Here is a 25,464-nt window from a genome sequence, read left to right on the forward strand (position 1 = left end):
TTGTTTTCATTGCATTATATTTTATTAACACTCTTATTGTAATGGAATTAAACATGTCCTGCTTAGAATCTCTTGTATCTTAGAGGTCATCGTAATTGTTACATCGTGTGTTTTGTAAAAAACGGTGTTATTTCGTAATAGAAATTATGTGTCAATTTAATGTGTCCGGAAACTAGGTCAGACAGATACTACAATATTTATTATATGTAAAAATGTTAGATACACTACCTCTGATCATACATTTATCAAACATGCACCACACATCAGGTGTACGACAATAGATTGTCAGTGTTGTGTACAATATAATTACATCATACTTGCAATGTTGCTATCAGATGTAACACAGTTCAGGGTCAGTGTTGCGTAATAATTATCACAACCTTGTTTTACATTTGAACGAGCAAGGAGTGAAAAAAATAAGTTGCAGATTTGTAACTCCTCTTTTAACTTCTAGTTAATTAGGTGACATATATAGTCATTACTTTCTCGTATAAAATACATTATCTTATTATTGACTGCATCATTATAAAAACATAATCAAATTTGGGCATAGTATATATTTTAGGGGCTAATATAGTCCTTACTTTCTTGTACAAAACAAATAACCTTATTGCAAACTACATCAAGTAAAAGCTAGTTTAAAATATATTAAAGCTATAATATCAATATTTCCTTCTCTTTTCCTTATTTGTCGATCAATTCTTGTAATGTACTAACGGTTTGCGTGTCCTTAGGTTGACAAGACAAAACAAAATAAGTACTATTCATATAGATATTTAGTCTTTAACTCTGCAATTATTTATTACCCTTGAGATTGAAAGCTAAGTAAATAGCCTGTTTATATTCACTTCATATGATTTACTTCCCAGCAAACAGCCTCTCATACAAATCGTTAAAGCAATTATAATGATGATAATTGGTAAATGCCTCGGTACGTTTAATTTGTAAATAGTGTATTTATTTTTAATAGAAATATGTGTCATTTATTTACCAAAGCAATCAATACATAATTATTCAAACATGTCAAAGCAGCTTAATTCACTGCTATTTATAACAAAATATGATTTAATTCCACGTATTTGTAGCATTCCTTATATTATAGGTGAAAATTATAATTAATTGACCGACTTGGAGCATGCATACTTTCATTAGCTGGTTTATTTTTCAAGTCAGTTTTGTTTAATTTAATGAATATGTAGCCATAAGATGTCTTGAATCATATTAATTTATTACCTGATACCTTATATAAATGTAATTTGTTATTATTTACTGTTTTCTGAAATTTTTAAAACGTCAACGTTCGCGAACTGTTGACCGGTCAATAGTTTCGACTGTTTCCCTCTCGTGCTCTGACGTCATTGACGTCATAGATGGAGGATTCCCACTTGAAGCGTCCATCGATCTTGATCATGAACCAGACGTGACGTGACATAGTTAAAATATTAAGTTTAATTATTAACATATGTGCAAAACTATTTTCTTGTTCCTTTTTTCTTCTGCAAATACTGTTTAAACAGTAGTTGATCAGGTAATAAAACAGTTATTTCATGCGTGATTTGGGAACAGTTTAACAGTTGTCCCTCGGTGTCGGGGAAAGTGTTTTGAACTGTTGCCCTCGGCCGTACGGCCTTGGGCAACATTTCAAAACACTACCCCCTCCAGCTCGGGCCAACAGTTTGACTGTTCCCAAATCACATATGAAATAACTGTATAATGTTTAAAAAGATGACATTCCTGTAACAGAAAGTACAGCCTATGGATCGTGTTGAATGATTTAAAAGGTTTCCTTAAATATTTCTAATTTCCTATTGATTTTTTTTACCTATTGATGTATTTTTTCTAATTTTCTCGGAATGTTCCGATAAAACATGCATCTACTTATGCTTCCTTTGACTGCCTTATAATGGATACGTGTAGTTGAAGCTTTTTCGGGCCAAATTAAGATATATATATACATGGTACAATCCAGACGCTATGTCCGTCATATTGTTTTATCAATGGTTCCATTCATAATAGTGTTAAGCATTTTTTATCTAAATTAATGATAGGGTTTTGTTAGTGAGGAGAAATTCAGTCTTAATTCTTTTAAATAAAATGTAAGCAAATGCTCATTCCACTTTAGTTAAGCAATTCTAATGAAATTGCTTTAACTATTTTAGTTTAAATCTAAGATAACCATTGAATATATTAAAACTTGTTTGTATATCATTATGTATTGAGTTAAAATGTACATGTTTTTGAATTAGAGTAATTTTATAATAATGAAGTTTTTTATCTTATTACCCAGCACTCCCTAATATTCTAAAATAAGGCTAAAATCCTTCCTTGGTTAACCCAGACTGGGTAAATCCGAGAAAAGATGATATATGAGCTTTTCGAACCCGGATCATCAAGACAAAAAAATGAGGTTGAGTAGAGATGGACAGACCGCATGGATTTGCTTTGCATAGTGGTATTTCTCTGTTCTGGTATCAAAGGATAAACACTTTCCTTTCGTTTAGTAGACAAAGGGTTGAAAACTGATAAGTTTTATTACAGACATAAAAATAGTGATAAATGATTCATAAACGTGCTATACTAATGATGAAAACCATAGTAAAGAATGATGACATGGATGATGTTGTTGTTGACTTTATAATGATTGATTCATGATGCCGATAATGCAAGTTTAAGTATGTGACTTGTCTGTTGTTGTCATTGTTAACGCCAAAAGATTGAAAATCTGCATCAAGGTTTTAAGTAATTTTTTTATGTCGTTTCCATTACTTGATAAGTTCACGAAGGTTATCAAACCCCGCACATACTGTCTTACCTGCAGCGCTTTTAAGTGAATGAACACTTACTGAATCATATCGCGTGATAGGCAATAGTCATATCGCGTGCTTTTTAATAATTATGTTAGCTCGAATGAGAAGCTATCAGAAAAGCAACAGTTAAATTGTTTGTTTTATTTCCTTGGCACATGAATATAAAAGTGTAAAAGTACTTGACAATATTTCAAATAGAATACATACTACTTAAACGTTAAGTGCAATATGACAAAATAATTGTTAGGATAATACCTGTGGTTTGACTTATAATATGAATATTGTCATAAATAAATGAATAAATAAATGTATGCGTTCTACTGGGAAAAAAGTGATTATGACAACATATACTACAAGAGAAATACGTCTTTGTGAATTTATAAAATACTAGTATGTGACACAAGATATAAGTTACATATGCTTCTACTTTGAAAATCATTGCCCGTCCTTGCGTTTTGAGTCTACTTATATTAAGTGGTCTCAACACAACCACCAGTCGGTTATTGAAAAAAATGTATTATTTTATTGGTATTCGTTATCAAAGGCAAGTTATAATTTAATATGTTTACCAAATAAATTCAAAGGGGAGCGATGGCCTAGTGGTTAAGGTATCTGCCTCTCAACCCAGAAATCATGGGTTTAAGTCCTAATCGTGTTTGGACCATATTTCTTCATATGACACCAGTACTAGTTGATTCCAACTCGAAAGTGATTAATATAAATTGCAAGAACTTGTTTCGCAATCGAGCTTAAATAAATATGTTTAAACCAAATAGATTCATGTCAGATACCTGAATAAAGCATTAAAGAACAGATTTACACTTTCCTTAACTCAGCTTAATGAATGAACGTCTATAAAGTTGATCCCTAAAGACATGATCAAGGTTAGTTTACTGTAAAATATAGACAGATCAAAGGCAAATATCTTTGGCCACGAATGGAATCAATATTGCTGTCATCTATAAACCTTAATCGGAAATCCTAACAAAACAAACAAGAAAAGGTTGTAACATTTGTCGTAAAACAAAAAAGCAATAAAAGGTAAAATGTCAAAGCACACTCGTAACATCTTATTACAAAATCTAAGCCTTTGTAATTGAATAATGAACGAGTGTTTTGACATTGTTTAGCTCTTTGTGTTTGTTTTAATAGAATTTTATGATCATGAAAAACATGAATGTTTTGACCTTTGATATTCACAGATATGTCTTGTTAAATGAATATTCCTATTAGCAAAATAAGTTGTAAATGTTGCTTTTTTAATGAAGCTTCAAAAAGTTGTTTGAAGGGTAACGCGTAAAGTTTGGTTTAAAATTTTTTTTTAAAATGTTCAAGAATTATTTCACAATTTTGGTTAAAAATATTTTTTAAATTTATAAAACTCTGGGAAAATTTTGGGGTTCTTTGGAAGAGAGAAAAAGCAAAACAAAAAAAAAAACAAAAAACATATTTGAGAATTTGAATTTCAGCTCGGTTTGATTTAAGTCCCGTTCGTGAAATGTGAGTAAAATAAACTGCAACGTCCCATGCTCCCTTGGCCCCGTTTTTTAAACCCCTTTTTTTTAATTTTTATTCCCCTAAACGCTAAAAATTTGTTAACTGAAGGGCCCTAAAAACTAAGTGAATAGGGCATCTTTTTAAAAAGTTGCTAAAAATCTTGACACTTGCTTTCCCGTCAATTAATTTGTAATGGTATACCGAAGTCGCATGTATTATTGTTTCAATAAAAAGGAATTATTCATCATCATACAAATATTAAGAGATTGCAAATAGAAATTGAGTGTTCATAGGAGATAGTCATCTCTTTTCCTTCGTAATTATATAATATCAATTGAACAGTGATTAACGTGTTTCGCAGTTCGACTAGGATTTGTAGTTTTCAATGAAAATTGTATATAATTATACCACACTACTAGGTGGCAGAATGTCACGTCATGTGACACTATAACATTCGCAGACGATACGATCATCTTCCAACTAATAGAATTCAATTTTAAACAGAAACTATCTCGCTAATTATCTTGATATTTCTCAAGAATCGTTAATAACCCATTCCCGATGCAAATAACAAGCATTTTCACTTTTTAGAATCTGAAAAATATTTCTATTTTTCTTATTACAGATTTTTTTCATAAAGAAAATTGTATAAAACATAAATTTTAATACGGTTTTGACTTAAATTTACCGAAAAATAGCCAAAATAAAATAAGGATCCTATCCCTTGTAAAAAAAGGAAGAATCGGCGGAAAAAAAACGAACCCTTTTTGACCATGTATTTCGCGTCTAGGGTACTGTTTTAAAAACCCAATGAGTTATATCCTAGCAAATTTCGCCTTTTTCCCCCTTTATTTGAAAAAGGGATTTATTCTAAATGTCCCTAAACTTTTTTTTTCATATCTTTTTTAAACACAAGGGTTAAAGTGTTAAGTGACGTTGGAAGCTGTGCAAATTTTTCCTGGTCTTTATTTTTAGTAGGGGTTTTTAAGTTTTTTAAAAAACGATGCTGTGGATTTTAATGCCCTGATGCGGACCGGTTTGGGGGTGGGAGATGTTGCCCTTTATTATCTGTCCAAAAAAACAATTCTCCTTTGGGGTCTTTTTAACTATGGGTATCCCTTTGTTAATTAAATTTTAAAAAGATTTCCAAAACGTTAAGATCAAGGGGCAGGCTTAGATTAAAATTGTCCCAAATCCCTGTGTGCTCAAATGTTTTTAAATTTTCTGTAAAGGGTTATTCCTGTAGTGTTTTTAACCCGAAGATTTTCGTAAAAGAATAAAATCGATAAAGAATCAGATTTTTGACAATTCCCCCATTAATCAGGGTTTTTTAAATTTTAATTGTTTTTTTAAAAATAAAAAAGAAATTTGGGAATTTTTTATGAGGTTTTTTTAATTATGATGTTTTGTTGAAAACATTGTTGTATAAAATTTGATGTTAAAATTCCCTTATTTAAAATTAAAAAGAAACAGGTGTAAGGGATTGGGCTTTTTTTGGTTTTTTTTTCTAAAGTGGGCTGTCCTCGTAGTCTTTAGGCCCTAAATTTAAAAAAAAATTAACGTATGTCAACTTTTTAAAATTTATTTTGAAACTTTGATGTTTTAGTTGTTGTTTTACCCTTTAAATTTTTTTTGACATTCTTGTTTATATCCAGATTTTAAATTTTTTGCGTACTTTTTTCCACGATTCTAGGTTTGTTAAATGTTTCTAATCAAAAATTTTTTTAACCAAGAGAAGTGAATTTTTGTGTGAGGATTTTAGTTGGTTTTTTTTTTTTGAAATATTAAAGTTTAAAGAAAAAATTTTTGATAGACAAAATTTAAAGTTTAGTTGTTTAGGTTAAATTTTCAAAAAAAAACTTCCCAAAAGTATGAAATTAAGGACGTCTGATTAAATGTTAAACAATTCAAAAGAAAAAAAAAATACAAAAGTAATAAAATTGGATAAATTTGGGTTTAAAAATAGTCCATTTTCTACAACCGTGAAAATAAAAATTTTAAAAAGTAAATTTCAAAAATATAATAAAAAAATTTTTATTTCCCTGTTTTTAAATTTTTAACCCCCGCTCCTTTTTTCTTTAAAAGGCCCCTTTTTTTTAATTTCCCTTTTTACCCCCCCGTTTTATTAAAAATTTCTCCGTTAAAGATGTTATTTTATTTCCCCCATTGTCCTTTTTTTAAAATGTTTATTGAAGTTTTTTTTTTATGTGCCGACTTGTTTCCCCCTTTTCCGTTTCCTTTTAAGTACCCTTTTCGATTGTACTGTTTGGAAGGGGGAAATTTGGGGCTGTGTTTTTTGCTTTACTTTCTTTTAAAATTCTGGGGAAGGGGAAAAGAGAAATAGTAATTTTACCATACTCGCGTGAATTTTATTTACAAAATTGCTTAACTTATCAATTTTTAATTTTTGGAAAGTAAAAATGTTGAAAAACTCTATTAGTAATAAAATTTTTCAATTTTTTTAATAAATGTAAAAAGGGATATTTGGTTGCGGGTTTGTTTTGTCGCAAAAAAATTCAATTATGCCTTTCAATCAGCTAATTTGTTTTTGGGGGCCGGGGGCAACCTAGATAGCAGCCTAAAAAGAAAATTTATTAAAAAACTCAAAAGGCTAGGAAAATTTCTTGTGTTATGGGTTTTTTAAAAACGGCCCATTTTTGCTATGGTTAAAATAAAATTAAAAAGGCCCAATTTTAAATGTTCGGCTCGCGGAGCAAATGCATTGGCAAAAATTATCTTTTTCGTTCAAAAAGTTATGGGAAGGGGACCCTGCAAGACTTTTAAAAATTTGGGTTTTAAAAATTTAAAACACCCTTGCCCCCGAAATGAAAACATGTAATTCTTACGAAATGACAAATGTTTGTTTCATGATGTAATACAAATGTAATGGATTTTGATAGAGTGGCACTTGAAGTAAAATACTTTGTTATAAGGGAAGCAAATGTAAACAAAGTGGTACTTTGACTTCCATATAAAATACTTAATCACGAAAACATACTAATTACTTAAGTGCCAAAGAAGCAATAGATGAGTCGGTTTAATAGAAAATGAGTACTCTTTCTGAAACTGTAAAAGGACATAAAAAAGAAAAGGCTTGTTTGAAATTAAGAATATAACATTTTTCAGGCTTAATGAGCCTTTCGAATTATAAATGTATAAAATAATGCGCTCTTCTACGTCCATGAATATTTCATTTCATTTAAAATAATCAGTTCATTGGTGTAAGAGGATATTTTACATTAATGACAAGTCATCAACCTTTGAATGTCAATGAACGTGTTATTATTTACAGTGATTGGTCAACAAATTATTGAACTTTAACATGCCATTATATAACATTATTCACAATCCTTGCAAACAGGTGAAGAATTTTATAAGACTTAGTCTTCCGTTATAAACATTTTCTTGAATATAAAAATTTTTGATTTGTAATCTAATTGTATATATTAATATGTCTATATTCGGGAAATAAATATGTTTAAACCAATCCTTGCCAAAAGTGAAGCATTGATGATTGTATACATGAAAATAGATCAAATATAATATTTGTATCATCAGTAATATATAAGAAAGTGTCTTGCTTTTGAATGGCAATGATATTTATTTAAAATACCTTTGATCCAAACAAAATAAACTGATTTTTTTCGATCATGGTTAAACATTTTTTAACATTCACATTCACGGAAAGCCTAGAATGATGGCTTAAAGTAACATTGATGAAAAAATATCAAAACATTATGTATGTAAAACAGCGAGAAATAAATAATCCCTGAAGAACGCACAAAACGACAAAATTGATGTTTTAATGTTACAGGCTCGGTTTGATTCAGCCTGCTCGTGGACGCTAATGAAAAGTGCAAGTTACCGTCCATGCCCCCTAGCATCGGCTTAAGCAGAATTCTACATTTAAACACGAAAATGTTGAAATATTGAATTTAGAAACATCCGCATATGTGTTCATACGGCGATTATCATAAAACATTCAATGTGACACTTTGTGTCATTCCATGCCAACGGAGAATGGTCCTCAAGTAAAAGAACTTAATGTTGATATATCACCGAATAACAGACATCTGTAAAGAATTTTAACTTATCACAATAAAATTCTAATGTTAAGAAATATGATTAAAAAATATATAAAAATGGGCTTATATACTGTAAATGATACACAGGTGTTACAACGCATAAAAAGAATAGTATCTTACCAAGAAATAAACTGAAAACATTCAAATATCTATAGATATTAGTTTTTGTATTTGTTTAAATGCAAGATTTGTTTTATCTTAACAATTCAAAAAAACATGTCATGCAAAATAGTGAACACAAAATCGTAGAATGAATAACAACCTATGTTAAATGGATTCTACTCAGGTGTTTTGACATGACGGGACTAGAAATATGTATCAATTGATGTAGATTTGGACCAATAACTTGTGTGCAAATTTTCAGATAATTTACTCGCCGTTGTTCCAGAATTATCATTTTTATTATGCAAAATGACCCAGAAAAAGCGTTGTAATGCTTTTCGTTAAAATCGGACTGAAATCGCACCAGAAAAAAACGATTTAAATATAATTCTGAACAGATTTCGTGATTAACCTTAGTAGATTTTCCAATTGCAAATGCTTCACTAGGTATGTAAGTAGTACAAACTTTATGTTTGGACTTTTTGGACTTTAAATGTTTTTACTAGAAGGGATGATAAAAATGTTCTCTATTCTTACATGAATTGCTTAAACATTTACATCAACATGTGATAATGTATCTATTTATAAACACATCTAATCAATTCTACAGTGTAATTTATGATTAATACAGTAATGAACGCTTTTTGAAAAGTTCCTTTGTTATGTATACAAATGTATTGACTCGGATTTAACGATTTTAATGTTACACTTGTTATATCACATTACATAATTGAGCCGTGTCATGACAAAACCAACATAATGGGTTTGCGACCAGCATGGATCCAGACCAGCCTGCGCATCCGCGCAGTCTGATCAGGATCCATGCTGTTCGCTTACAGACACTATAACAAGTAAAGAAACTGATAGCGAACAGCATGGATCCTGATCAGACTGCGCGGATGCGCAGGCTGGTCTGGATCCATGCTGGTCGCAAACCCATTATGTTGTTTTTGTCGTGACGCGCCTCATGTGTTGATGATCGTCTGATTTAATCAATCTGATGTTGTACAAGCAGAAGGACCAATTGAATAATCATTCTCCCACCAGCAATCGGATATCAATCATATTTTCAATGATTGTGCAGTTTAAATGATACAAAATAAACAATACGCCTACAAAGTAGTGCGTCCTTTTTTTCTGCAAACATGTGTCCAGTCTCATAACAAGTCTCTGTTTACAGAGAGCATACGCCATAGATGGCCTACAAAATCTGACTTCATTATATAAAGCAACAGAAAAAAGCTTCCGATTTAAATACAAAACACTTTCATACTACGTACTTTCAAATGCAACTGAGTCTTGATCCTTATTATCGCCTCCTTAAGCTTAAATTTTTACATAGGGAATTGTTGATTGATTCATTTATTGATCTATTGATTGATTGATTGATTAACAGAAAATAAGTAATGCGTTTAATTTAATAAATGATCGATTGAATTATTCATTCATTTATTCATTCAGTCAGTCAATCAGTCATTGGTTGATTGATTGATTGTTCGATCGATTTGTTCGCTTGTTCGTTCGTTCGTTCGTTCATTCATTCATTCATTCATAATCATTACGTATAATTTAAGAAATAATGGAATCGATAAGTTGATTGTGAAAAAGGATAACGTATAATCTAATTCCTGATCGATGTACCGGTCAGTCGACCGATCGATCGATTTATTGATTGATTAGGAATAAGAATTACGTATAATTTAATAAATTTAGTCCATATAAACTGGTGACGTACTCCAAGCTCTACAATCTAAGAACTACCACATGTTGAGTAAGACATTGTTTACAACAGGCTCGTCTTCAGAAAAAACATCATTTGTCATCACAGTTCTATAGTCCATATTAAACAGATAATTAATTTGATCACAGGGAACACCACTAAAGGCTCTATATTAATGCACAAATCATTCAAATCTATTCAATAGGTGGTAGTTTAAATGGTGTTGAAATATAAATAGATTTTTATCAATATCCCAGGGCTTGTTAATGTATGTTTTCAATTATATTTGATAATATCCATTCAAGAAAAAAATAGTTCAAATCACAACATCAAATGAATGTACTTTTGTAACCTTTGCTAAAGTCGGTCACTTTAAATGAACATTATCGACTCACTTTTCATAATATTAAATAAAATCGTCGCTTAAAGTTAAAAATAGACCCGCTTTTAAGAACGCTTGTTTCAATTTGATAACAGTTGAAGTACTGCTGTGCTGGAGTCCGTGGCCGATTTTTTAAGGCCGTTGACTTCAAACCACTTGCCCTCACCGCTGTGGGTTCCAATCCCGACAGGACTTTAGATTCTTTTCATTTTAGGAAGCTATCCGGCTAGCCTACGGATAGTCGGTGGTTCTACTCAGGTGCCCGTTCGTGCCTGAAATAATGCACGGTGCACGGAAGGGCGCCTGAGGTATTTCTCCACCAGTATTGCTGAACGTCGCAATATGACCTATATTGTGTCAATGTGTCGTTAAGCCCAATCAAATAAAAATAATGTTGTATTAAGAACAAATATTTAAAAAAAAAGAAAGAAAGATAGAAAAAATGATACAAGTTACAAATAGTTTCATGAAGAAAACTATTCCCAACTTACTATATAAATATAGATTTTAGATTTTATCTTTAAAATTCGTGTTGGCAATATGTCCATGAGTATACAGTATAATATACATAAATATAGAAACGCATGACAAGGTCATTGTGCATATTCTACAATGTAGTATTAGTTTCTATCTTGTAATGGACAACACAGTTCTGTTTAAAAAGAATGAAAATAATAACAGTAGCACAGCACAAGGAATATGGAATCAATTAAGTATCGCTACATAGACATATGGTCATATGTATGTAATGAGTTGTCAATATTTATTCTTAACTCAAACACATTTTAAAGATAAAAGTAGTTAATTTTTTTAAATAAAATTTTCATTTTGTTAACAATTCAATAAAATTTGGCATATTTATTTCCTCCCAAAAGTATTTATTTGTAATTTGTTTTTCAGGGGACATAATAATATTACATGAATTTCATCTTCTAATTTGCAGCAAATATTACATTTTTCTTATAAGGATTCAAAGATTGTTTCAGGTATATGTCATCTCCCAGTTTAATCTATGTGAATACAATTTGAAACGTGATAAAGATTTCCTCAGCTTTTCAATATTTAATTGTCAGATATAATTGCAAAAATATATATATATTCAAACGATTGCGTATGAATATATATTATTCTAGAAGATGAAGATTGAATTATTTTGATCATTATTTATACTCATTATGTAGTTTTCGTGACAGACTTTCTTTGATATTATATACAACTCAGTGAATATACATTATACGTGGGTGTCTTTAATGTTTTTATATAGGGTGATCACGTGGTGTAACACTCAGACGACTTTACTTTCTGCAAATTGACGAAAAACTACAAGTACAAAGAAGCAGTTTTTTTTTCTATTTAGGTGTGCAGAATGTGCATAAAAGCAAATATTTGTTTTATGTTTATATTGAGCATGCATGTATGCAAGAAAAATGTGTGTTATATAATGGTACACATGTAAAATGATTATAAAAGATATTATAATTATTATTGGTGATGATTATGATGGTGATGCTTACGATGATGATGATGATAATGGTGATAATGGTGATGATGATGACGATGACGATGATGATGATGATGATGATGATGATGATGATGATGACGATGATGATGTTGCTGCTGATGATGATGATGATGACGATGATGATGATGATGTTGCTGATGATGATGATGATGATGACGATGATGATGTTGCTGATGATGATGATGATGATGTATGTTAAATATTGAGTGCCAATAAGTAAACAAGTTAATCAATAATCGATGCTGAATCGCAGTTATACATGACACACTAAATCAACAGTGCATTCATAGTCAATATTATTAACAAAAGACAAAATTGATTTTGAGTGCATGACAAATGTGCTACGAAATGACCTACATGAAGTAAATGAATATCCGGAACGATGTCTATTTTTTATCCCTTCAGTAGTAGTAGTAATTTGTAGCATAACATATATGAAATACATTGTATGTGAACAATTTAAAATGAAACTTAAATGATTATAACATTATGTTGAAGTTAAATTCATGGTGATATAGAATTGTAACAAATTGTAATGAAACAAATTTAAGTTAATTAATTAAGTAACTATTCCAATAAATGTTGCACTTGAATACTTGTGAAAAGCTACCATCCCATACGAGAGGATTCCTTTATATGTACAAACTAATTTCAACCGTAATTTAAGATATTTTCCTCTTTTAAAAACTAATTACATCAAACAGTTTTGTCATTGAAAACCTTATAATTCAGTACAAATTGAAAAAAAAAGATATTTTGAAGTCATTGTAGTTTTAGATGATACCTGATATTTAGTTTCGATTTAGTTTTGTTTAAATATATTCGAAATGCATTAAATGTTGTTGTTTTGTTTTTTTAAGTTTATCCTCGTGTCCATTTATTTCAAAAGGACTTTCAGAGATTTCATTTGATCAGATTTTTATTCAGAGATAAAAATTGTTGTTGTTTTTTCTGCTCTTGTATATATCTTTTTGGGAATATGCATGAGTTCGTGTTAAGTGCAATTAAAGCTGAGTATCGTCGCAAAACGCGGTAAACCTCGTTGATATTAATGGTCCTTTTTGCTTAAAGCATTCAGTGATGAAAAATAAACCAGGAAGAGCGATCATTATTTACATAACGATGTTTTACAACTGATACTAAACGTAGTTCTTTTGTTTCTCCGACCTTATTTCCGGCATATTACACACTTAATCAGCAGACGTTATCAATGCTGATATAAATTCCTACGCGTAATGATTTATAGATTTACAGCATGTCGCTTACTTTCTGTAAATGATATGGGACTTTTAACAACCTCATAAAATGTAGGTAGTTCGTGTTTCAACAGATCTTCAGATGACAAGTTCCGATTGATTTCGCATGTGGGTGTTCGTAGAACATCTTAAATTTGGTGTCCCTTTATTTTACATAGATGTTTACTTTTTATTGTTATTCATTTTTTGTTTATTTAAATATCTGCGTTACCACATCTTCTACTTATAATAAACACTACGTCAATATTTTAGTTTGATTTAGTTTCTATCTTCTTACCTTAATTAATAATATAAGATCAATTTGGCCACGGGCTGTGTGTTTGTGTTGCATCGTATATGTTGATATAAAGTGCATATCATGTTGATGCCCTGTAGGTCAACTGTAGTGATATGATGCAAGTGATTGCTTTAACATGGAAGGAAGTGAACCATTCCTTCATATGTTGATCTTGATTTTCAGCATTTTAGAACACAACTTTGGATCATCATCGGTCATTAGATGTAAAATGCTAATTCCATTAGAAACGGCCGTATATTCAAGAAAACAGATAAAAGAACAATTCAGTCTAAACTGTCATAATTTAACTTTTTTTGAAAAGACAAAGACACCTTGACTTGTTTTACAAGCGGAAACACTTGCATTTTCAACAAAGCAAAAATCTCCGTGATGATCTTTAAAAGAAATGTTACGTGCTTCTTGTGTTTGTAGATACTGACATTGAGTTTAAATAGATAAAGTGATGATAGTGACAGCATCATATTACAATTATTACGTAATTTCCTACACCTAATGCTTGTTACCATTATAGAATGATATATACCAGTATTAAGTCAATAACTGAAGACCTATTACGGACCAAATACGCATACACCCTCAATGTCTGAGTACACTTTTTTACTTTTTGTTATTGTTATTGTTGTCATAAAAAGGGTGATTATACTGATCCTGCTAATTATAGAGGGATAACTCTTGTAAATGTTGTTGCTAAAATATTTTCGCTTGTATTACGTAATCGTATTAATAAATTTTAAGAAAATGAAAATGTATTGAATGACAGCCAATTTGGGTTCAGAGTTAAGCGTGGTACTGCTGATTGTATTTTTCTTTTGCATCTGATAATCCAAAAGGTTTTGTTAAACAAGTGCAAACTCTATTGTGCCTTTATTGACAACGAGAAAGCTTTCGACACTGTAATACAAGAGGCTTTATGGATAAAATTAGTGCCGTCTGAAATTAGCTGCAATATTGTTAAAATGATAAAAGCGATTTATGAAAATGTTAAGTCGTGTATAAAAAACTTTGATAATAGCTCGAATGCTCATTTCTTTGATATCTCACTCGGACTGAAACAAGGGGAACCACTCTCGCCCTTTCTTTTTATTTTTTTTGTTAATAATTTATCTTCTCACAACTTTCTAATGATGATATAAATTCATTGTCTATATACATGTTATTGTTTGCTGACAACATTGCACTATTAAATTTTACTACCAATCCTGAAAGTCTACAACTCCATATAAGTATTCACGAAAATGGTGTTTGAAATTAATGTAAATAAACCAAAATATGTATTTTTGAAAAGAGAAAATCTAGTCATAATATTGAAATAGTTGATTCATTTTGTTATCTTGGTATACAATTCTTTTATACTAGTTTTATGGTTAATGCTGTAAAAACTTTTAGCGACCAAGCTCTGAAGGCATATAACAATTTGTTGTCCGTGTTTAGTAGATTAAAACTGGACATTAAAACTAAATTGTCCCTATTCGACTCTCTCGTTGTTCCAATACTATTGTATGGATCTGAAGTCTGGGGAATATATAACTGCAAAGAAATCGACAAATTGCATCTCCGTTTTTGTAAAATAGTCCTTGGTGTTCGACCTCAGACTTCCAATGCTGCTGTGCTTGGAGAGCTTGGTCGCTTTCCTTTATCTGTTATATGTAAAGAACGTGCTCTTAAATATTGGTTAAATATAATGAAATATCCAGGATCATTAGTCCATACAATATTTTTGGAACAATGTGCTTTGTTACCTTATAATACCATGTCTACTTGGTCATCGTCTGTTAAAAAGCAACTTGATAGTCTTGGATATAGCTACTTAAGGAATTCTCTAAACCTTGATATGAATTATATGCCAATGTTAAAACAAAGACTGCGTGTTTAGTACGTTCAAACATGGAATGATACAATAATGAATCAATCTAAGTTATATTATTATAGAAAATTCAAATGTGAGTTTAAATATGAAAAGTATCTAGATATTGTTACTAATGAGCATCAAATTCTTTAATCTGAATATCATTTTTTTTGTTATGCTGTCCACTCTATAGAAACCTTCGTCGAAAATATAATGTTAATTGTTCTTTTCCATGCGTTAATAAATTTACTAGATTATTGTCTTCAAATAATAATATAACTATTAGGAATATTGCCACATTTGTATTCTATGCTATGCGATTGAGAAATGAAAGACTTGCAATTATTGCTGCTCCTTAGGTTCTTGTATTATAACTGTATTGTATTATTGTATTTATGTTAAATGTAAATTGTATTATCTTGGCCATCTTTTTGTTTATTGTAAATGGCCAAAATCAGTATATATTGTATATGCCGATTTGCCAATGAACTGAAACTGTTGTTTTTTGTTGTTGTTTTTTTGTTGTTGTTGTTGTTGTTTTTCTCGCAACATTTATTCAAACTCAAACTTAAGATAAAAATGCAATTGTATGTATTGGTATGAATGTGTCTCTATGATTTAATTCTTATCAATCAAACCGTATCAGAACAAAAAAAAAACAAATATCAAAACTAGCATATTACTATGCAGGTCACAAATATCAGGCATTAATAGGCCAAATAACATTATAAACATTGCTTTAAAAAATTAGGTTAATTGTTTGTCAATGACTAACTCGGATGTATAAATAAAATGAATATATAATGTAATTTACTTAAGTTTAGGAAAATATCATCAAACAAAACAAACACAACTAAAGTAAACATAAATCTTTGTAAGTCTTTTGTATCAATATTGACATTCATATTTGAACCATTTCAGTAAAAACCCATCAAAATGGAGATGAAAATGATTATTGTAATGAATTTGATGTCTGTAAAATACATGTGTCTGCATGAATTCATTGTCTTTGTCTTATGACTTTTTTCATGTCGTCGAGACACTTTGTCTAATAATTAATATGCTTATTGTGGAGAAAATAATTTTAAGCCAAAAACAAGTAATAGTGAATGCTTTGCAGATGTAACAGGTTTGCTGCCAAGTTCCCTATTGAATTATTCCAAATATTAGCCATCTACAATATCTCATTTTATGCGGCCTTACCCTTATTGTATTTTCTGATCGCAGATCAGGAAATTCAATGCTGCCATTCAACCTCAGGAATAGCGCTTCCAAACAATCCTAAAAACAAAAAGTAGATCTCAAAACAGCTTAAACTAGCGATGTAAAAGAAAGAAATATTTTTATTTTGTCACAAGTATCCAGCGAATTATAACGAATTCAAAGTTTGCTTATAGAATTGTCAATAAATGCACACTAGCAAATTACGCGGATGAATGTCATTTTATCAATTTCTACCATAAGTAACGGTCTTATAAGATAAGCACCTAATAATTTAATCCACGTAAACACAGCGCTATTTTTAGCCACACTTCATAACATATTACACAAAGAGTAGTGAAATATTATATACATGTCGGGCTGTTTGTGCTAAATTATTTACATCAGTGTTAAACAACAGGTTTACAGTGAACAGAATATCTCGAAATTAATAAGGATTACAAACCCTAATTTAGAATAATATGGTTTGCTTCAGACTGTTTCTTATAACTTTCCCGTGGTCATGTGATTTAGAAACTCTGGTCATGCAAAATTCTGTATGTATCAAACTCAAACTGTCATAGCAAAAAATGTAAACGCACTCTATGCAACTCGGTGCCCTGCAAGATGAATTATAGTACAATAAAGTTATACAGGAAAATACATACAGATACTATACGATTTAGATTGCAAAGATCAGAAAATACCACAGTGCTTGCAGCCATTTGATTACATGTAATGTACAATATATGCAAATTAACTAATCATTTTACACATTTTATTTCAATCATTCACTGTAATATTTTCACTGATATAATGTTGGTCTGATTTAACATTTTCTGGAAGTTAACAAAAGAAACTGTTTAAAACGTTAGTTTTGTTTAAACATTCCTTATTTATAATAGCTACATCCTAATATTTTCAATGTCATGATCAAACAAGCATATTTACACATGTACCATTTATGGGTGTATTTATAGTGCTAAAGTGACGTGCTTCTTTTCTTCTATAAAAAATAAATTATTTAATTCGTGTTGTGTGTTCCATAGTAGCTTTATATAACTTGTTGAATAAAGACCATATGAAACTCGTCAGAGACTTGCTTTTTTCCATTTTAAAAACATTCAAGACGGAATCCAGATATATTTATTGTTATTAAACAATGATTAACAATGTCCATTATAGACCACATGTTATTGAACATTAGATTATTTCACACCTTATAAAATACTCATCTTTCAGCGTTTGAACCACGCACGTGATACTCAAGTTGAAATTTTTGTAGGATACAGCATCGATTCTTTCCCAGAATCAAAAAATAAATCCAAAAAAAATCCATATCAAATGCATAGTAAACCTCGTTAAAGCCTTGTTCTTCATTTTCAAAATTCAAATATTCGTATTGTATTTGAAGTAAAAAAATTCTTTCAAAATGTCAAAAACTGGCCTTGTAAAAATGAAGAGGTTATAATGTATTGTTGAGAATAATACTGCTGTTTGGAACTCGTACACAAATGCAAAACCTTGCCTCGTCTAATATACGTTTAACAGCTCTATACTAGTTCAGGACTTTCAAATTTTCTATTTGAAAGACCCTGACTATTCCAAAAGAATAAATTATTAATCTCAACATTGCCTTATTTTATCTCATATTATTTTGCTATTATGTTGATGTAATTTCTTTTTTTTCAATCTTACAGTAACGGTGTTAGACCAAAGGGTGGCAGACATAAACGTCAACATGGAAATGATGTTGTCCCAGGAGACAACCCCGAATATGAGCCTTGTGATGTCATCAGAAAATAATACTCTCGAAACTTTTGACAAAGGTATATATTACATAAATTATATAAGGTCCACTTTAATGTATACACCTTTTTTCAGGAAGACATAGAATGTCTTGTAGGTAAAGTTTATAAGAATAAAGTCAAAGATTACTTCGATATTATTAGTATACTCTATGTTAGTTGATCACATCCTTTCAAAATTTTATTATTCTTTTCTTATTCTTAACAACTGACCTGCTGAATTTCTTCAATGGACTTGTGATTTTTTGGTCTTTTTTGTTTCTTCTTTTAACGTCATCTTATTGCATGATCTCCTTAAATTGGATTAAAACTTTAGTGTATTTTATTTTTCAAGCTGTTATGCGTTAACTGATAATTTTGTAATAATTGTTTATTTTGGAAAATATCTTTTTAGCTAATGTTTTAAAACCCGAAAGTTTCTTTTATCTTGTGTGCAAATCTTAAATTTGTGCAATACCGAATTGGAACTATTTAAAAAACACATCTTTTAGATGATTAGATTTGTCACCCGTACATAGTTTGTGTATATTAACTTTGTCAACCTATGTTACTGTAAATGCTCATGTTGCCATGTTGACAGAACCACATCTCTTTAACTGATTTATATTTTTATTTCAGTTTGCTATGAAATACAACACGGAGTTTCTATATTGTTAGATATATCTTCTCCGTCAGTAGGGCCTCTTCTACGATCGTTCGCACGTGCTCGTGGTCTTGTCTTCATGACAATTATGGACGAGAGCCTCGTGCTCCCTTCCGATGTAGAAGATGAATTTTACATAAAAATACAGCCTCCAGGATCTGTGATGTTAAATGTCATTGCAGATATAATAGGTTTTGACAATCTCACAAATATAGCCATCCTGTATGACGACAGCTTTAGTAAGTACAAAATATCTACATAGATTCAGTTAATATTTCAAAGACCACATTGAGCTTTTTATTGTGTGGTAAATGCTATTTAAAATTTGCTTAAACTGGCGATTCAGTGACTCTGACAGTACGAGCAAGTTCTAAATCCATATTCTAATATTTTCTGACACCGCTTTTGTCGGCAAAAACACAGAACACTACCACATTGAAATGTAACACCTTTTACAGATGTTTTTGTCTTGCCGCAAGACCGACTTCATTCATCTTTTTGAAGTAAAACATTGTGTATATCATAATTTGTTCATACCATCCGGAACCTCTGTTCAAATCTAAAATCAGTCGTAAATTGATATTACAAACTCGCAGTTCTATAATTGAAATGTAGAATATCTAGCATTGTAATCATCGATTGAACTGTACGTATTTCTATTGAATATTTAATGTGAACATGTTCCGTTTCATGATATAACTTGTTGCATGATTGATGAAATATTAAAATGTTTATTTTGTATTAATCGATTGAATCCTATTAACATGTGTGCATGACTGTCAGCATTTGTATAAGTGTGACTTCAATTCAATATTAATGATCTATAGTCCCGCCGCCACGACAATATACTGTATATTAAAGTGTTAAGATAAATATATTAATTAATATTAATTTTGTACAGAGCACCTACCTATTCTGCAGCACGAATTTGACGCTTGCAACGTACATGTGATTACAGGTCGCTTAAAGTGTCGAATTCTATTTCCATTTGAATAAACAACAGTTGATAAATTATTTATTTCGAATACAAATGCGATTGATGATTTAGTTAAACATCGCCACTGCTGTAAACTAAGACTTTGTGGTGACAGTTTTTATATTGCTTATCAATTGTAATGATACAAAAAAAATGAAATAATTCAGTAGTGCGATTTCACAAAATAATTATATAGATACAAATAAAAAGGTGATTTTAAAAAACTGAAGAGGAATTGAAACTGAAGAATAATCAAACAAATTTAACTTTAAGTTAAATGGCCAACCAGCTATCATGTACAGTAACTGTGAAAATGACAAAAGAAGTGACGTCTCTTCCACACTGATTTATATCGTTCAAATTCCTCTGTGGTTTTGATTTATCGAACGCTCATGTTCCAGATCCTAAATTAATTAAATTTATAATTACTTTACATTATCATGATTTTCAAAGTAACCTTAGATTGGAGCATCATCGTCATGATATAGTTAAAGCATAGCAGATTCCTACCTGGAAATTTACGTAATTCAAAAACAAAAATCATAGCTTTAAACACATGATTTCTCTATACCGTTTAATTCAACAAGTACTCTTTTCAATCATTTCTCGTCATATTTAAATAAATTCAATTAACCTAAACTGAAAAGCATAGCTGGAAAGCATGGCAGCTTTGCAGAGACAATTTACATTTCCACGGGTTGTTTGGCAAAGACATTTAAGAGAGAGAGAAACATCTATGCAATTTGCAAAAACATATTACAGATTACATTGCATGTTTCTGAAATTTCCAAATTTAAATGTACTACTTTTGTTTAAAATCATGTTATTTATCTAAATTGAAAAATCACATTTCGATACACTACCCATTTGATTGTCAAACTACAAGAAAGAGGGAAAGTTCAAACGAATTGGTTATGTCTTAAAAAGTGAAGTTTACGATCAGATCTTTTGATTTTTCTTATAAAGTCCTTGCCTAAAATTCCTTTCTGAGACAACAGCAAACAGCTTTGTCAAAATTTATTGTATGTCTGAACACTCATAATTAATTGAGCCGTGTCACTACAAAACCAACATAATGGGTTTGCGACCAGCATGGATCCAGACCAGCCTTTCGCATCCGCGCAGTCTGATCAGGATCCATGCTGTTCGCTATCAGTTTCTCTACTTGTTATAGAGTTTGTAAGATCCTGATCAGACTGCGCGGATGCGCAGGCTGGTCTGGATCCATGCTGGTCGCAAACCTATTATGTTGGTTTTGTCGTGACACGGCTCAATTGATTTTGTAGTATTCCACAGTGTTTTTGTTATCCATATGTTAAATGTATATTGTAGTAAATGTAATGATATATTTACTTGTTTTGTTGTTTTTATAGATTTACAGAACATTCCGAGACGGATAGTGAGCGGAGTGTTGTCACATCATATTTATCTTGAGATAGAAGACGCTGGTATCGCTGATATGATGGAATCTATCAAACAATTAGAAATTGAAAATGTCTTTATAGTTTCGTCTTTGAAAAACGCAGCAGATGTATTAGGAAAGGTAATTTGAAATTGCAGATTATTGCATTAAATATAATGGCTAATTTAGAGCACACTTTATTAAACATTACAGTTAATGTTTACTTCATAAAAACATAAACGTTTAGCGATGGTTGTGTGTTTAAGCAATATTGTCTAATGTGTTTACCAAGTGTATTCTTCTTGTTCTGTTATTATTTATTTTAAGACAATCAAAATAATCATGACGTTAGAAACTTACATGAATCAGATAAGGAATATTTTATTTTGTGTGAAAAGTGTCATTTAAAATGATGTTGCCGACAAATAAATGCTTTTTTTAAATATATACTATGCTTACCATTGAGCAAAATATTTTAATCACAGAAATGTATCAAAATATATGGAATTTTTTACTGAATTTGTCTAATTTGAATAAAAGACTGAATAATCTATGTATCTTAGGTTACGTTTCCCATTACAGGTCAAGTAAAGTTGGTCATTGCATTAAAAAAATGCCAGTTTTTTAATGACACTATATATTCATAACTGCAAATCGGCTCTTACTCGGCAGTAATTAGTGTAGCCGCTTTTTCATGAAGAAACCAGTGCTGATAGTGAAAATTGTGATTGGCATATTTTAATTAGCCAGGTCAGGTGTTTCTAAAAAGGCTGATAACACTGTAGCAATGTGAGGATACATTCAAATTTATTACATAGATAATACACGTGGAGCTCAACTCGCAGAGACAAATGAGTACACAGTAACTTTTTGATATCCTTTTAACTCTAAGAAAAATGTCAATTATTAATTGCTGACTGTTTATATTTTCTAGAAAAAGTAAGCAAAACATTATTTGGTTTCATATGACAGGAATGAATTGCATTAACAATCCTAAGTATTGTTGAAAACTCATTGTTTTACATGCCAGATTAAGTAATTGGAGCCCATCCTTGTTTGTACGTGACTGCTGGGGAAAAATAATGTTATGCTTAATTAAAGAGGTGACACTTTCTATATTTTTATCTGATATCGAGTTGTAAGAGCCGATTTGCAGTTATATGGGTAAGAGTTCGATAAGACTCCCTACGGTCGTCTTAAACCCATACATATTGTGGTCACCTTTAGTGAGTAGAATTTAAAACATAACATATCAACTCTGTATGCAGTCAAAACATGTCTATTTGAATTCATAAAGAGACTGTGTAGCAAATATCAATATGTTCTACTTAGTATATATTTAAAAATTCAAAAGGCGTTCTTGATAGCAAAAATGATTATATTATTGCAGTCAATAATATAAAAATAAAACAGTATTTTTAAATACATTTTTCTTGCAAAAGTTACTACACAACTAACAGTATTTTTTTACACGACAGGGAAGTCAGAGTCTGCCGCGCTACAGGGAGATCAATTGGTTTGTCGTCACGAAGGTATATTTTCATGTATTTCTTAACATTTCTTTTAAATTTTAGTTTATTTTATATATTCCCGTTTAATATCATTATCATTGTTAATTGCACTGAAATCTTTGATGTTACAAATTTATGAAAGAATATCGTGGTTCTTTCTGTAGTAAAAATTTGTAGCCGTAACAGTTTCTGATTAAAATGTACTTTAGTTGCATCAATTTCGGACATGGCAATGGTCGGATACAACAAAGTTTGGATAGAACATGCTATGTGAACAATTATCATGACCAGATGAGCTTATCTATCTTTCGTTCTAAATTTCGTTGGAATAATGACATAACCGTAGGAAAATTAAAAAGTCATATAGTACTCGTATTCCAATCCACAGACTTTATGATTAACTGCAATTTAATATTCTCGTGAACAATGATTATTGTACTTTAAACATATGTATTAAAAGTTATTAATTGATAAGAAGTGGACTCCAAATGACAAGCCAAATAATTACAAGATATACTTTAAGTATAGACGTACTTATATAATGAAACTGTATCAGGGTTTACTTGACTGTCTAGATGTAATAAACGCATTGTTTGATATTATTGATATAAATGAATTGCTATGTTATTTGTCAAGGTGCTCCACTTCCTGATTTTTACCAATTAGGATAATCATTGCTTTGAGACAGCTCTCCATTAACTAGCATTAATTTAATTACAGTAAAATGACATGATATTAATCAGATTATTCATTATGTGATCGGCTCTGTTATCAAACAGATAAAAGCAATAATAAGATTATATATAATAATAAAAAATAGACTAGACTATGTGTATTATCTATTCTGATCTATTAAATTTGTTGTTTTATTGTACAGATGTCATCAATGTCATGGAAGAAAACAAAATGCATTGATATTGCATGTAGATTGTTAGTTTAATTGTTAAGATTGCTAAGAAATCGTGGAAGTTGTCTACTTGGTATTGGTTTTCCAGGAATTTAGAAACCGCATTGCTTTTAAAATTATGAATGCTCGCCGATGATTGGTTGATTGTAAGATCACGAGAAGGTGACAACCTTTTGGTGGTGGTCAGATCCTAATGCGCAGCGTTATTTAGTACCTGATTTTAATCAGATTGGAACCAATATAAACTTGTTTTATGATAATATAAAAGACACGATATGAGTTTTTGATAATTTTATTTCTAGATGTTTCGGTATTTTGTTTGATAATATATTGTTAAGAAATTAAATGATACACTTATATCTGTCATAACTGACACAAGGTGTTAGGAAGTTAAACCTCCATTTAAGATATATTTGTAACATTTTACTAGGTCTTAATAAATAGATGCGTTGTTTTGAGATTGCATATTAGATATTTGTATAACTGTTCCGATGGTAAATATTTTAGTAGATATCAAATTAAAAAAAAAAAAAGATCTAAAAATATATAAGAAATAAGAAATATGAATTTTACTATTCACTCCTTTTTCAGCTTTTACTATTTACTCCCCTTTTTTTTAGATAAAAATCTAATTTTTACTATTCACTACCCTTTTCAGGATCCAATAGAGTCAGTCAGATGTATAGAGTGTAGCAACGAAATGAGGTTGGTTCTTGTTGGCGGGTACTATTCTATAGACCCGAAACGAACCTATGAAAAATATTTGGAGAAATCTCGTTTCAGAGATTCTAAAACAAGGGTAAGACAAGTTGTACAAAAGAACAAAACCTATACGTGCACATATTCTTATTCTTTAAATTACTGTACTTATCACTTAAAGTTTAGACAAGCCATGGCAGATTGTTAACTGTTTTCGACTCTTTTTTGTTTGAATTTGTTCATGGACGACAGTTCTTTGAAGGGAGCTACAATTCACGATCCCACATCCTCCTTAGCTCTTGATTAATCTGAATTCAAATGAAAATCAAAAACGGGCATTATAATTTTTTACAGGGGTGTTCACACGAAAGTGATTAAGAAACAGTAATTGCAGCTTTCCACGAACGTTGAATAAATAATGAATTGTTTTCAAAAAGAAAAGGCGGTGGGCGAAATTAATTCCAATCAAATGATTTTAACGAGAATAAGAGGTCGTTTTGTTTCTATGGTATTTACATTGAAAAACTTGATTTTCCAAATTCATAAAATTTGTAGATCTTTTGCTATTTGGCATTTAATAATTTTCTTTAGATTTATATATACGGCGCAAATTGTACAACAAAAAATAACATGAACGACAAGCTATTCAGAAAAATTTAAAAGATGTATAAAAAAACGCAGTAGAAAGAAAAACAAATCGACAAAATAAACCTACACGACCTTGTATAAACCGTCTGAAGCATACCCCTGTGCGCACAGAGTGCTGATGTGGTATACAGCAGAATGTCGCCGAAATGAGATCT

At 30.5% G+C, this 25,464-nt stretch overlaps 1 protein-coding gene across 1 annotated transcript in view; it reads left to right on the top strand.

Annotated features, from left to right (window-relative positions):
- LOC132749220 (ionotropic receptor 25a-like) overlaps positions 1-25,464 on the top strand; it is an 81,527-nt gene that overhangs the window by 38,221 nt on the left and 17,842 nt on the right. Inside the window, exons 3-7 of the mRNA XM_060738936.1 lie at positions 18,416-18,544; positions 19,142-19,405; positions 21,516-21,685; positions 23,023-23,076; positions 24,621-24,761. Of these exons, the coding sequence (XP_060594919.1) occupies positions 18,416-18,544; positions 19,142-19,405; positions 21,516-21,685; positions 23,023-23,076; positions 24,621-24,761 (758 nt within the window). The remainder of the gene's footprint in view (positions 1-18,415; positions 18,545-19,141; positions 19,406-21,515; positions 21,686-23,022; positions 23,077-24,620; positions 24,762-25,464) is intronic.

The sequence above is a fragment of the Ruditapes philippinarum genome, unplaced genomic scaffold, assembly GCF_026571515.1.
Source record: "Ruditapes philippinarum isolate M1 unplaced genomic scaffold, ASM2657151v2 ctg891_1_1_1_1, whole genome shotgun sequence".
In the NCBI taxonomy this organism is placed as follows: Eukaryota; Metazoa; Mollusca; class Bivalvia; order Venerida; family Veneridae; genus Ruditapes; species Ruditapes philippinarum.